This window comes from Neopelma chrysocephalum, unplaced genomic scaffold (genome assembly GCF_003984885.1).
Source record: "Neopelma chrysocephalum unplaced genomic scaffold, ASM398488v2 Primary Assembly neopelma1_83, whole genome shotgun sequence".
Taxonomy (NCBI): domain Eukaryota; kingdom Metazoa; phylum Chordata; class Aves; order Passeriformes; family Pipridae; genus Neopelma; species Neopelma chrysocephalum.
Window position 1 is genome coordinate 2,610,347 of NW_020897745.1, and position 13,375 is coordinate 2,623,721.

Genomic DNA, 13,375 nt, shown 5'->3' on the forward strand with positions numbered 1-13,375 from the left:
TTTTCCCCATTGCTCCTGAGGAATTACAGTGATGGGAGGAAGAAGTATTGTGCCCAGCAAAATAAGGGGAGGTCCAATTTCTCTCAAAGTTGCCTGATTCCTACTGTAACTGTATTTAAGCATCCAGATTTTTCAGAGGGTCTAGATCCAATTAATTTGGTCACCTGTAGTTAGAGTGGGCCAGGTCCTGATCTCTGTTGTACCCATGAAAATCCATAGGAGTTTGGATTTTGACAGCAGCATGGACCAGAGTCTGAATCAAAGTGATTGCTGAATCCCACTACTGAATCCTGGTAGTTACTTTAGAAAGAGTGTTCCAAGTGAGATTTCTTAGCCCTTGTTTAATCACAAGATTAAAGATGATGATGATCTGGCCCTACATTCACCTGTCCGTGCTTGGTTGTTCCCTGTGGTGCATTTAACAGCTTAGATCCCAACTCTCAGAGCACTCGAATTTCTACTTCAACTTGAAATGTGCCCAGTTTCAGGACTTCCCACACAATGTGGCAAATACTGTGCTGTATCAGTGCCCTTTGGAGGAATTAAGATATAATGATAGGAACTGGAATTAAGGGGTCCATTTCCTTAGACTGTTTATAGTCAGATTCTGTCTTGCCTTAGTGGAGAGAGGAGTGTAGCCCCTGGGGATGTTGGCTGCTTCCCTGGAGCAGCACACACTGCTGGCTCTGCTACTCTGTGGACATCTGATAGTGACCTGAGGCCCCACAGTCTCAGATCCTAAAGGTGGCTCTTAGAAACACTCAGGAGGTCACCCAAGGCCAAGTGCTGTCCTCAAGAAGCACGTGCCAGCCCTGACAACACGTTTTACCTTCTCCAGTAACAAACCTTGGTGTCCCAGAACCCATCCATTCACTTTACACCTCCATCTCCTTTCTCACCAATACCTCACATGTGTGTTTATTATTCTGGTTAATCCCCTGCTTTACATTTTCTCCTGCAGAGAGCTCACTCTCTTGATGTCAGAAAATTAGTTTTTTCTCATGTCATGACCCTTTTCACAAAAAATAACAAACAACTTCAGAGTTGGGGCTCACACAGCAGCCTCCCTTCAGAGATGAGTTCTCTCCAGTTCCACAACAGCGTAACACTTCCATAAACGTGGGACAACGTCTGGCACCCCAGATCAATACAAAGTTGGGATTGCCCAGAATATGGATGTCCTTCCCAAGGCAGGGTGTGCAGGGAATCCTCTCTTCTTGTCCCGGGTCTTAAGGAACGTGCCTTATGTATTCCACGTCTGCTCTCATCAATGGTCAGAAATGTAGTGGAAAGGCCTGGGATAGCCCCCTGCTTCTTCCCTTTTCCAGTTCAGTGAGGCTGAAGCAAAACTGGTTCCCATTTGGCTGGTTTGCAGTGCCTCATTCACAGTGAGGTGGAGCAGGGAAGAGGGTGTCAGCCCATCTTCCAGTGAATTTACAGACCTCTCAGGTGCAGGGATCAAAGCAATATGTGCCAGCTTGGAGTCTGAGCTCTCCCCTTGGTCTTCACGGAAGCAGCTCCAGGACATGGATGTGACACTCGGGCTGATGGGGAGAATGGAAGAGATGAAAGAGCCTGCAGGAGGCTGTGCCTGCAGTGGATACCGGTGACACGGATGGCAGAGCTGCCTGGATATCTTTTTTGCCCAGCACCCAAATCAAGAGAGAGCACAATAAGTAAGGAAGTAATGTATGCTGAAAAAACATGGGAGTGTTATCAGGGCTGACAGCTGCTTCTGTCTCCTTTTGCAGCACAGTGGCTGCAGGAGAAGGGGAGCAGGGCACATTTTCCTGATCCCATCTGCTCTCAGCCTCAGCTTCCAGTGTCTCATCACTCTAGTCCCTGAACACTCTAACTGGTTGTCCAACACATCTCCATCCTGTCCCATTCAAAGTCCTTTTTCCCTGGGGAAAGCCCTGGTCCCCTCACAATGGCTGAAGGTGTGGTGGTGTGCCACTGTGCAAACCTCAGTGAAGTTGTTGAAAGAAGTTCTGAACCACTTCTACTAAACTTGTCTCCTTCTTTTTTTGGCATAGAGAGGCAACAAGGACCAGCTTCCACATCCAAGATGGCCTAAGCTGGGCTGCTTCTGTGTAGCTCACTTCCCAAGTGGAGGGATAAAATAGTAAAATAAAACATTCCTGTATTGTTTTGCCCTGTGGTCTAGAAGGCATTTAATTCTCCCCACAGTGTAGTCTTCACACAGCAGTCACACATAGAAGAAAAACAATTCAGCATTATCCCTGGCCTCTCTGCAACATGACTATCAACATCTTCAGTACAGCTGGGAAAAAAATCAACTTCCAGCTCTTCCTGGAAACCTCTGTTGGTGTCTTCCAGCCTGTCCATGCACATGGTGATAAAGGGGTAGAAACACAGGGTCAGTGGGCAGAGGATGGTGTGCACAGACCACTGTCTCCAGCAGCAGCTGCATCCTGTGGGCTGAGAACGATTAACTGCTGACTTTACTTTGGCACTGGAGGGAGCCCCAGTGACTTGCTTGTGACTCGTGGTGTTGCTGTAGCCAAATCACTTTCCCTCTGTCTCTCTGTTACCCAACTGAAAGAGCAGTTGGGGAATTCAGTTCTTTTGGGCTTTAAGAATCAAAATTGATTAATAAGTATTCAATGTTTAAGAATCCTCTTTGGTTTCAGTCTTTGGGCTTTAGTCTTTGGTCCAGCAGATTCTTGCAGTCAGGGTGAGACAAGAAGCACAGAGCATTATTTCTATGTGTGTTCATGTAACAAAGTATAGACCCAGTAATTGTGATTAGTGCCATCTACACAGCAAAAACTTCCAGTCCTGACATGTTTCAGAATGAAAAAAGCCGCCTCGGAAAGCTCCAGCCCTGCTGGTAAGAAACTGTGGAGATGCAGGAAGCTTGGTCATGTTGGGTTTCCTCTTATTCTCTTGCTTTGAATTGTTCATTAAAAATACTGTCTCATTCCACTGTCTGGATTTAAAGCAGCAGATTAATTTTGTTGTGGAGCGTGACCAGTCCCACAAAGATCATGCCATAAGTTACAAGGATAAGAACCACCAACTAGGTGTGTAGTCATGGGGCAATAATCTGCCTTCAGATCTATCAGCGGAGTTAATGCTCCGTCACATTTACATTTACTTCAGAGTGACAGAAGAGAGACTTTTCCCTGCTCTGATCTTGCAGCAACACACCCACTTGCTGAGGGTCCATTCCATGCCTGGTGAATCTCAGACTGGGTGCTTGCCTTGAGATCTCTCAGCTTCAAGTGTGTTAGTGCTTCTGTGCTTCATGTTTCTGCATCCCAGGCAGCTCTCTGTGCCAACCGGAGGGCTTCAACACCCATTTGGAGTCTTCTAGAGGATACTCCTCCTGGAAGCAGTAAATGTGCAGAAGCTATGGATGGAGTCAGCAATTCAAGAAATCAGATATTTTGTTTATCCCTGAGCCAAACAAAAAAACCTCTCTTTCTAAATCAACCTCCCAAACATCAGGGACTGTGAATTTAGTCTCAATTCTATGTAAAATAATAAAAATAGAGCTTATAGTGGGTTTGTAAACAAGAGTGTTTTGGTTTCTAACCCCAGAGCTGGTGTTACTAGAGTGTGTGTGTGAACCTTCTGCCAATTAATCCCTGGGAGATGCATGGCTTTGCAGTGAGGTGACATTTGGCAGCCTGTGAATCAAACCATCACTGATCTCTCCATCCTTTGTCTTCACATTTAGACTGTAAATGGCCATGTTAAATAGGTGAAATAGGTGTGGACAATAGGTATGAGAAGCCACCTGAGACAAACTGTGAAACAAAAGGATCAGTGTTCTCAGATGATGAAGAGAATGATTGTGCATCCATGAACAAAAGGCCCAAAAAGAAGGATCAACCCCTTGAGGTACTTCCATATTGTCTAGGCTTCTCCTTCTATGACATTCCTTGAACCTTCAACTGAACAAATATCTCTCTTTGGCCTAAAACCACACAGTCCAAGCAATAAATTTCTGTTTTTTCAAGGGTGGGTCTTGCTATTTGTTTGCTCATTTTTTTTCCATGTGTGGACCTCCTTAAAGGAGTCTGAATTTGTGCCTGTAGAAAAATTATTTATACAGGGTTTGGTCAGCAGTTGCAATCCCTTCTGATGGATTGTCCTACTCTGGGGGCCAGAAACTACTTTGTTTTATGGTCAAGCTAGAAAAAAACGAGATTTAGGTGGGGTCTAAATAAAACCTCACAGTGCTCCAGTTCCTTATCTATATGAATATTTATACCTTGCTGCATTGTGGGAATGCAGAAACATGGCACGGTCTTGGGTTTGAAAGTCCTTTTAAATAAAAATGACGGAGTCCTCACTTGTGAATGGTAACATCCTTTCAGAGCCTTACAGGTAAATAGATTGATGCTGTTAAAGAAAACAAGGCTTTGGATATTTATGTAAATGTAGTAGAAGAGCCTACCAGGCCTTGCAGTGTTACCTGGTGCTGTGACAGAGCTCCACGCTGAGAATTCGTGCTCCTTTACAACATCTGGTAACTGTTTCTTGTTGTGAAGCTTGCAAGACACACTCTTTTGAGAGAAGTAGGCACTGCAGATTAGGGTTTTTCTTTTGTTTGTTTGCTAGTCTAACTACTTTCTGTCTCCGTGTGGAGAACAGGGTTATCACAGTAAACAATTCCATGGAGTTAGTCTGCCTCCTCCTGGGCACTCACGGCTCCTTCTTGTTAAAGCTCTCTGTCACCTAACTGCAAGGCAGAATTCCAATAGTTGCTTTCTAAAATAATTTCTGTGGATTGTGTCTAGACTCCCAAGCAAGAGGCTGATTTTTAAGAGTTCTGCTTTGAGAAAATTACAGGTGTTTCACCTCAGGGACCCCTTCACTTTGTAATGCCCATGGGCTGTGCCTTCTGAGGTGCTGCAGATGGGTTGGACAGTGCAGGATGCACTGTGAGACACCAGAGCTGGCTCCCTGCCACCAGTTTGATATCCTGACCCATGAGCTGCTGTACATGACACCTGTTTGACCTGGCTCTTTCAACTGTTGTGTTATTAGCAATCCTTAGCCACACCTCTAGCAGAGCGCCAGAGGGGAAGGTGTTGGTGTAACCTGAGTAAAGGACTGCAACAGGGGTTAGTCCTCAGCTGGTTGTTCATTAATGATCTTCAGGGCCAAGATCTGCTTCTCCATTGCTTCGTGCCTGGAATGGGATCCTTGCCGCAGGGGTCCCACAAAGATGCGTGAGTTGTAAGGAAAGAAAATACGTTTTCCTATTATGCCACTGAAGTTTTGTCTTGCTTTTCCACAGGCACCGCCTAGGACCCTTAGACCTCGCTTCAGGAAGAAAAGTACCTCATCCTCTGCCACTGAAACAATGTGAGTGCAATGAGCCAATAGCACCAAGATCCACAGAATGTCTCTCTTCTGCCTTAAAGAGCTACTCATTAATAATGTAGGAAACAGCAGTGGGATGGATGTGCTTTGATGTCCAGCGTTGTAGACATGGCCTTTCTCTCTCCCCTCTCCATATCCCTCTGTGCCACGCTGCTCCTGTTGGTCCGTGACGTGGGTAGGACAGTCTGGCACACACCTGCAGGTGAGGGGTCCTGGTTTGGTTTGCAGAGTGTGCACCCACCCACGCTGTACCTTCGTGATTTCATTTGTGTCTGCATAGCTCTCGCTCTGTGAATGCACAGCAGAAACAACAATAATCAGTTACTCACGATGATACATTGACGGTGTATTTATTTATGGCTTTATCATTGATGAAGTGGATTTGCAGAACCCGTGGATTTCTCTTTCCTCCCTTCCTCCTCAAGACTGTGAATGATGTAACAAATGTCACAGTACTTTGACTGTACAAAATGTCCAAGATTCATTAGCGAAAGCTGAGCTGCAACTGCGATTCTGTTTCTGCAAGTAAATCACGTGTTCTGAGAAAATCATTGTGCTAAACCCATAGAGACAGAACCACTTACAGAGGATGAGGAAGAGACATGCAAGAGAAAATAAATAGTTTCAACGATGTAATGAAGGAGGAGTCTTAATTTTGATCAGCCTGAGCCAGGAGAGTATTTTGTGGAAAACAATGGCGGGTAGAAGAACAAGATCCCAGTGCTTGTGGCCAGTGTTCTACTGCCAGTTTTAAAGTGTGAGCAAGCCAGGCATGTGCCAGCTGCAGCCACAGAAGTTAGAATTGCTTTAGTGATGCATTTCCAGGGGAAAACAAACCTTTCTCCCCTGCCGCAACAGTGACATTCCCAGCACTCTGCTCTCCTGGTGAGGGGCTGCTGTTCTGCTTGCACGAGCAGAGGAGGGCGCTGGGTCTGAGCTGGTTTTTAAAGCCTGGAGTTTCTCCTGTAGCATGGAGTTTGGTTAGAACCACGAGAACCAGATGGAGTGGTGTATTTGTATCCATATATAAATGAGACATAAAAAAGGAAGAGGAAGACGTGGTAGGGTTTGTGTATTTGTGCTTCAAGTTGGTGTCTCTTGTGAGTGTTAAGCATGTGAGATTCACACATAATTTAATTACGTGGCCCTTTGTGTTTGCTCTTGGACCTGTCACATAGACTAGAAAAACATTTAGCATTATGTTAGGACGTGCCATCACCAGTGGATCAGCACACGGGCTCCATGGTGAACACTGCTCATGTAGGTCAGGTGTTGCAGCCCAGGATGGAGTGTGTCAGGCTCAGAGAGAACTCTGAAGTGGCCTTTGAAACCTTTCCTTTCCAATGGGTCCCTGAGGTCTCCCCCACAGCTTCCTACACATGTGGGGAAGAAAGGAAGAAATTAATTACGTGCACACACAAATGTATATCTGACCTGGCTGGGAAATGGAAAAAGCAAGCAGGTATTTCCTGTGTCTGCCACAGTATTTGGCCTCATTACCTGAGAATTTTATTTCCTTTACATATGCTGATTCAGTCATATTTTGCAATGTGCAAGAAGGAAAAATTCTTCAAAAAGTAAAGCAACAAAGCTGTCTAAATAGCAGTTACAGAAGAGTCAGTCCTTGGAAGATACTCAGCAAAAGCTTTGAGGAGCTAAGCTTGTGTAATTTGTTTTTAAGCGGCTTTAGAGTTTATTTGATTTCTTTTGGCAAACATTAAAAATAAATAGAAAAACTGCCTGCACTGTTAGCAGAAAATAAAATCCTGTTGCAAGCAAGCCATGTTTCCCTGCTATGCAATGGGCTGCTGTAAGATAAAAAAAGAAGCTGACAAGTTTGCACTCAATTATGCCAAATAACCCCAACAACATAGAGCTGCAAAACATCTGACAAGTTCTAATCTCAGACACGCTGTATTAACATTGATTCTCACTAAAACTATTAAATGTGCGTCTAATCTGCTGTTTTACTGTAAACTTGACTGTTTAGCATTTCTTAAGTGCTGAGGTGAAATGTTGACAAGGGAGTTGCCTTATATCTCTCAAAACATTCACTGTATAAATGAGAAAAATAAACCTTTTCATATCTCTGGCAAAAATGTATCAGTTTATCAGCGGAGCTGTATATTTGTGTATAGACAGACAGACATGTCAATGCCTGACCACGTGCACTTGTGCTCTAGTGTTCTGTACAGACGAGAACGGCCACTTGCTTTTGATTCCTCGCCTTCCTCACACAGGTTGTTTGCAGGTCTTTCCCCAAGTCTGTCATTTCACCCATTGGCTACGAGAATAAACGACACCGGTGGTCTTTTGTTCTAGTTTTTTTCTGGATCCTCTGCCAAGGAAGAAGCCCGATTCTGGCGAGTCGCCTTCCTGCGCTGCTGCTGACCCCTCCTGGCACACCGGGGTGTGCGGGACCCGGCAAGGAGAGGACGCAGGGATGGATGGATGCATGGATGGATGCATGGATGGAAGGGGGGAGCAGTTCTTAGCTCCCTCCCAGCTCCAGCTCTGAGGGTGCAAGCCAGCTGACAACTTCCAGATCTCTCCTCCTAAAATCAAGCAATCTTTCATCAGATGGTTTAAAATAGCAACGGATCTGGATTAGGTAAAACCAGCCCAGTTTTGGGGCCTTGCAGGCAGCTGGGCCCTACCATCAGTCCTGTAGGGCAGGCAGGCACCTCCTTGATGTCTCAGAGAGGGCTGGGAGAGTAGAACCCTGAAAGGAAGAGGCCAGCCCATGGAAACAGCCTTTGCCCAGCTCAAGGCTCCAGTGAAATGTGCATTATTTTGAGCACGTAAAATAGAGGCTGAGGGGAAGGAAAGTGCAGCTGAAGATGGTCTGTGGTAAACAGGCCTGTGAATTACCTCACCAATTTACCATAAATCCACTCAGTTATGAAGAGAATAAGTGCAGAGCAGCCCAGTGCAGCCCTCAGTGCCTCCTCTCCTGCCACAGGGGCCAGTGTCAGCACAGCTCCAGCGGTCGCCAGCTGCTGAATCGGGATCACATCCAACACAAGACACACTTCTCGTGTGTTGCTGTCACCCTGGAATGAATCCCACACTAACCTAAATTATAGAAGTGCAAACCCAGCACAGAAGGAATCAGGTAATTTATTCCTGCCAGGAGGGGAAAAAGCTGCTTGGAGAGAGACGAGTCTCCTCCTGTAAACAACCTGCTGCCTCTGGCTGCTCTCTGATGCATCCCCATGTCGTGATGAACCCTCGTGACCGAATGCTCGTTACCCACCGTCTCCTTTTTGCTGTTAGTTTCGGGTCCCCTTTTTGCATCCAGCACCGTATTTGAACTAGCAGAGAACACTACGTTGGGATTTGCGTTTAGACAAACTATTTAAGGCTCATTAATTGTGCACTTGGTGTGATTTTCTTTCCTGTGATGGGTAGAAAAGGTCTGTGATGCAGTGGTACACACTTGATGCCTCACAAGGACAACAGTATTCCAAAGGTTGATGTTTTGCTGGTTTTGTTATACTGCTTGATATACATCTTGAATAAAGTCTTAATCTTTTCTTTATTAAAAAAAAACAAAAACAAAACATCTTTAGTCTGTTCAATGTATCTGGCAGGCCAGAATAATTCCTTTGATCGCTGTATTATTTTTATCTCAATTCTGGCTGACTGTATATAGATGTATTCACTAAGTGCTGCATGTCCTCCAGAACTTTCTGTATTATGAACTGGAAAAAGAACAAAATACAGCTACTGAACACTCTGAGTAATTAGTGAATTCATTGAAATGCTACAGCCTTGTACAGCAAACCACCTCTTGCTACACAGGCAGCTCTGGGGCTGATAACCAGGGACTGTCTGCTCAATAATGGTTTAATTATCAGTCAGTGTTTTGAAGCAAATGCTTTTCATACACTTTCTGCAAGTAAATCTCTGATGTATCCTGTAGCAAAACCAGTCTAGTTTCTCTGCACACTCCAAAAGGACCCTCTAATAAACCCTTGGGTTTGTTCCATTTATGTATGACCAGGAATATGAAGTGTGAGGTGTAGTTAGGCTTAAGGAAAGAATAAACAAGAAAATACTCACATTTGCCTGCTTGAGGATGTCGTGCAGGACCGAAAGAATATATTCTACTACTTAAAAGCCTACACAGGACAGAAAATGTGAGTCCTGTAATGAAATTTGGTGGCCAATGCATTTTAAAATCAGTTACAAAAACTGCACGTAGCCATGAAACTCTGGGGTTTGGGCTTTTCTTTCTATGCTCTTCTAGTAGCATAGACACATGGCAAGTTTATCTAGTATCATGACAGGCAACAATGCTGAGATGGACCCTGCTCTCCTTTATTCTCTTCTGCCAGGAGACTCCATTTCGTGAGACCCCATTCGGTATGGACACAGCAAAAAAGATCCTGGGATTATTTAAAAATATTTAAATATGTTGACTTACTCACTTTTAGTGTTACACACAATCACAGGAAACCACCAAACATCAGAACACACAGGTGACCAGCCTGACCTTTGCTAAGTAAAACACAAACCACAGCTGAAGAGAATCTTGGATATTCCTTTATTTTGGGCATTGATTCCCATAATTCTGCTCAGATGATATGCACATGTTTATTTAGAAAAGTTACAGGCATTGGAAATTTATGTTCCAACATTCAGACTGTGGCACACGACCACCCCCTCCTTCCTAGAGAGGTGCAAAAACCAACCCGAGGTTTCTACACCTGAAGATTTGTGCGATCCTGATACTTCTGGTAGGGATCATTAACGTACCAGTTCCTCCTTTTCCAGAAGGAAGTGGTCATTTTATCCAGGAGTTTACACTGTGTTCTGTTGCACAGCACGAACTCCCTCAAACGCTTCTTCTGGGAAGCCGACTTCTTCCACAGTTTCTTCTTGTAACCAGCCTGTCAGAAGAAAACACACATAGAGAAAAAACCAAGTTTTTAAGTAGGTCACTGCAAATACACACACACAGCCACGCTGCTCAGCACAACAGGATAAATCCCTCGCTTTCAGGCAAATAGGAGTCTCTCTACAGAGCTTTTTTTAACTTCCATACCAGCCACTGCCCTCCAAGGGAAGGAAAACAATTAGACTTTACACTGACTGTAAAGAACAGGCTCATACTACCCAAAAAAGTCTCACCTTTCTCCTAACCCAGAGGCCATTGTGCAGCCGGAGGAACCTTTTGACAACGGCTTTCACGCTTTTCCTCTTCCCCTTCCGTAGGCTGTAGTAGGTGAGAGTCCTCGCTGGCTGCTGGAGTATACTTGGAAGTAGAGGTGTGACACTAAAGAAAAAACAACCCCAAAACAGGGGAAAAATAGAACAGGACTGAAACATCTTTTTCTAAAAGTAATCATTGCACTTTTCACATAAAGAGAGATCGAAAGGGGCTGTGACTTGCGTGAAGGTTAACAAGGACTCATCTAACATTACAGCACAGCACCTGATGACTGAGGAACAGCAACTGCAGGGCTGGAGTCTTGCTAAAATTCAACTCAAAGTTATTGTTCCACATAGAACACCTTTTTTTTTTTTTAATCTACTAAAAGCAGTCATACACTCAAGCACAAACACTCAGCTGTTACTGGGATTCAGAATTTACTTTCAGAACATTAATCACAGAACAGTTCGGGTTGGAAGGGGCCTCTGGAGATCATCCAGTCCAGCCCTCAGCAGCAGCAGGAGAAACAGCAGTGATTACAAGAAGACTAATTGTAAACTGGGCTGCAGAGTATGTCCCATTTTACCTCCTGCTTCAAGCATTAATGGTACAGGAGGGGGAAGCTTGGGGCTAACACAGACCTGCTGTTGAGTGCAAAGGTGCCTGAGTGGCTCAGACAGAAGTATATTGTATGTATATGCAGGTTGGGATCAGTCCCTTCTCCCAAAAAACAAGCAGTAAGACAAGAGAAAATAGCCCAAATTTGTGCCAGGAGAGGTTCAGGTTGGATATAAGGGAAAATTTCTTCATTAAAAGGGTTGTCGAGCATTGGAAGAGGCTGCGCAGGGCAGTGGTAGAGTCTCCATCCCTGGAGACATTTAAAAGACGTGGCACTTGGGGACATGGGTTAGTGGTGTCCTTGGCAGTGCTGGGTTAATGGCTGGACTTCATGATCTTAAAGGTCTTTTTGAACCTAAATGTTCTGTGATTTCATTATATTCATATATAGAGAGGTGTTTCAATATAATATATATGTAATATATATATTACATACTATTTTATATAATTATATATAACAGAATATATTAATACTAAAAATATAAATGAGGAAATATTAATACATTAAGAGAATACATACAATGTATATTATATATAATACACATTAATATAATATACATTATATTTTTATATAAAATAATATATTGTATATAAGTATTGTATATATAATATATATACAAATATATATATTTAAACATATTTTACCTACCCATTTAAAATAATAGGTCATAAATATGTTTAAAATAGTTCATACGCAAATAGGTAAAACATTTTAAATACATAAATATGTAATTTATATATATTAAAATAGATAAGTAAAATATTTTATTTATATATTAAAATATAAAAATATTTTATGTATAAAAATAGATGTTGAAATGCATATAGATAATATAAATACATAAAAACATATATAAATGTATAAAAGTATATATAAATATGTAAAATGTATATATATGCATACATATATGCACATATATATACACATATACATATATATACATACATATAAATACATATAAAAATATAAAAGCATATATAAATATGTAGAAGTGTATATATACACATACATATACACACATATATATACATATGAACACGTATATATACATATGCACACATATATATACATATGTGTATACATATATATACACATATATACATTTATATATATATACACATATAAATATACACACATATATACATATATATACATATATATACATATATATATATATATATATATAAACTGCCCCAGATATACACATAAAACTCCTTTTAAGCGGATATTTTGCAGGAGGGACAACCCGCGCAGCCGGTACCTGCTGAGCACCGAGGGTACCGCTGTCTGGGGCCGGTTCCCTCCGATCAGCCGCGGTGCCCAGAGCGGGGCCCGGAGCGGGGCCGGGGCCGGTCCGTGCCCGACACACCGGGCGGGGAGGGCGGAGAGCGGGAGCGCCCGGGGCGCCCAGCGCCGCAGGATCCCTGGGGAGACAAGGAGAGACTCTCAGCACGAACTGTGACAAGACACATACACCCCCGACCCCGCCACCGCCCTGCACCGACACCGACACCGACCCGACACCGCTCCCCGAGCCGCCGCCGCCGCCATTGTCGCGCTGCGCCGGGCGGGGCCGCGCCGGGACCGCCCACAGGCAGTGCCGGGGCCGCTGAAGGACCTCGCCGGGCTCTTCCTGCGCCCAAGGCCCCGCACAGCTGCGGGGGTCTAAAGTGTCAGCACCGCACTCTTAAATTAATCGCGAGCAGTGGTGGAGGTTAATGTTGTTCTGGCCTGGCCCACCCACCCTTCCCTGTTTTTAAACCTGTTACTAAAATGTCTCGTAAAAGTCTCTACTAAAAAGTCTCGTCCACTAAAAAGTGGATTTAACTTATTATTTCTGAACGTCACTGGTGTATTCTTACTTTTTTTTTCCGTTCTGAAATCTGGCTGGGCCCGCTGGAGGATGTGATGGAAATGGCTCCTCAGGGCTCCGAGGGACAGGTTAATGAGCTGTTTGTGCGACCTGTGAAAGATTACACCTGCAAATTGTGAATAAATGCTGTAAAATGTGCTGTGGTACATCAGTGTTACGTTCAGATTTGGCTTTTCTTTCTTTCTTTCTTTCTTTCTTTCTTTTTTTGGAAAGTTTCTTTTTTTCTGTTATAACGCAGAAAAAAAAGGCGTCTGGACACAATCCTGTGCAATGTGCTCTGGGATGACCCTGCGCGAGCAAGGGAGGTGGGACCAGGTGACCCACTGTGGGCCCTTTCCAACCTGACTCATCCTGTGGTTCTGCG

The 13,375-nt window shown here is 43.8% G+C and overlaps 2 protein-coding genes across 7 annotated transcripts in view; one reads left to right on the forward strand and one right to left on the reverse strand.

Annotated features, from left to right (window-relative positions):
- The window catches only part of REEP1 (receptor accessory protein 1), a 69,445-nt gene extending 60,342 nt beyond the window's left edge, over positions 1–9,103 (forward strand). For 3 of the 5 annotated variants that reach the window (XM_027691237.1, XM_027691236.1, XM_027691239.1), the window contains 2 exons: positions 3,731–3,870; positions 5,276–9,103. In XM_027691237.1, the coding sequence (XP_027547038.1) occupies positions 3,731–3,870; positions 5,276–5,347 (212 nt within the window). In that variant the 3' untranslated portion in view covers positions 5,348–9,103. Of the gene's footprint in view, positions 1–3,706; positions 3,871–5,275 lie in introns of those variants that run through there. The other 2 variants (XM_027691247.1, XM_027691242.1) reach the window with 2 other exon arrangements.
- A 784-nt stretch (positions 9,104–9,887) lies between these two features.
- MRPL35 (mitochondrial ribosomal protein L35) lies at positions 9,888–13,175 on the reverse strand. 2 transcript variants are annotated; one of them, XM_027691249.1, is made up of 4 exons: positions 13,001–13,175; positions 12,400–12,562; positions 10,498–10,642; positions 9,888–10,256 (listed from the first exon to the last, which is right to left on the reverse strand). In XM_027691249.1, exons 1-4 carry the CDS (start codon positions 13,158–13,160, stop codon positions 10,068–10,070), a joined length of 657 nt encoding a protein of 218 aa, XP_027547050.1. In that variant the 5' UTR covers positions 13,161–13,175; the 3' UTR covers positions 9,888–10,067. The 2 variants fall into 2 exon arrangements, with proteins under 2 accessions (XP_027547050.1, XP_027547051.1); XM_027691250.1 differs by lacking the exon at positions 13,001–13,175 and adding an exon at positions 12,656–12,698.
- Positions 13,176–13,375: the final 200 nt, after the last annotated feature.

Excerpts from the sequence above, each read along its gene's own strand:
- MRPL35 (XM_027691249.1), bottom strand. The coding sequence starts at position 13,160 with ATGTACCACAGCACATTTTACAGCATTTATTCACAATTTGCAGGTGTA. Across the intron at positions 12,563-13,000 it reads TTTCAGAACGGAAAAAAAAA|GGATCCTGCGGCGCTGGGCG; the intron begins GTAAGAATACAC and ends TTGTCTCCCCAG. Across the intron at positions 10,257-10,497 it reads GCCTCTGGGTTAGGAGAAAG|GCTGGTTACAAGAAGAAACT; the intron begins GTGAGACTTTTT and ends TTCTTCTGACAG.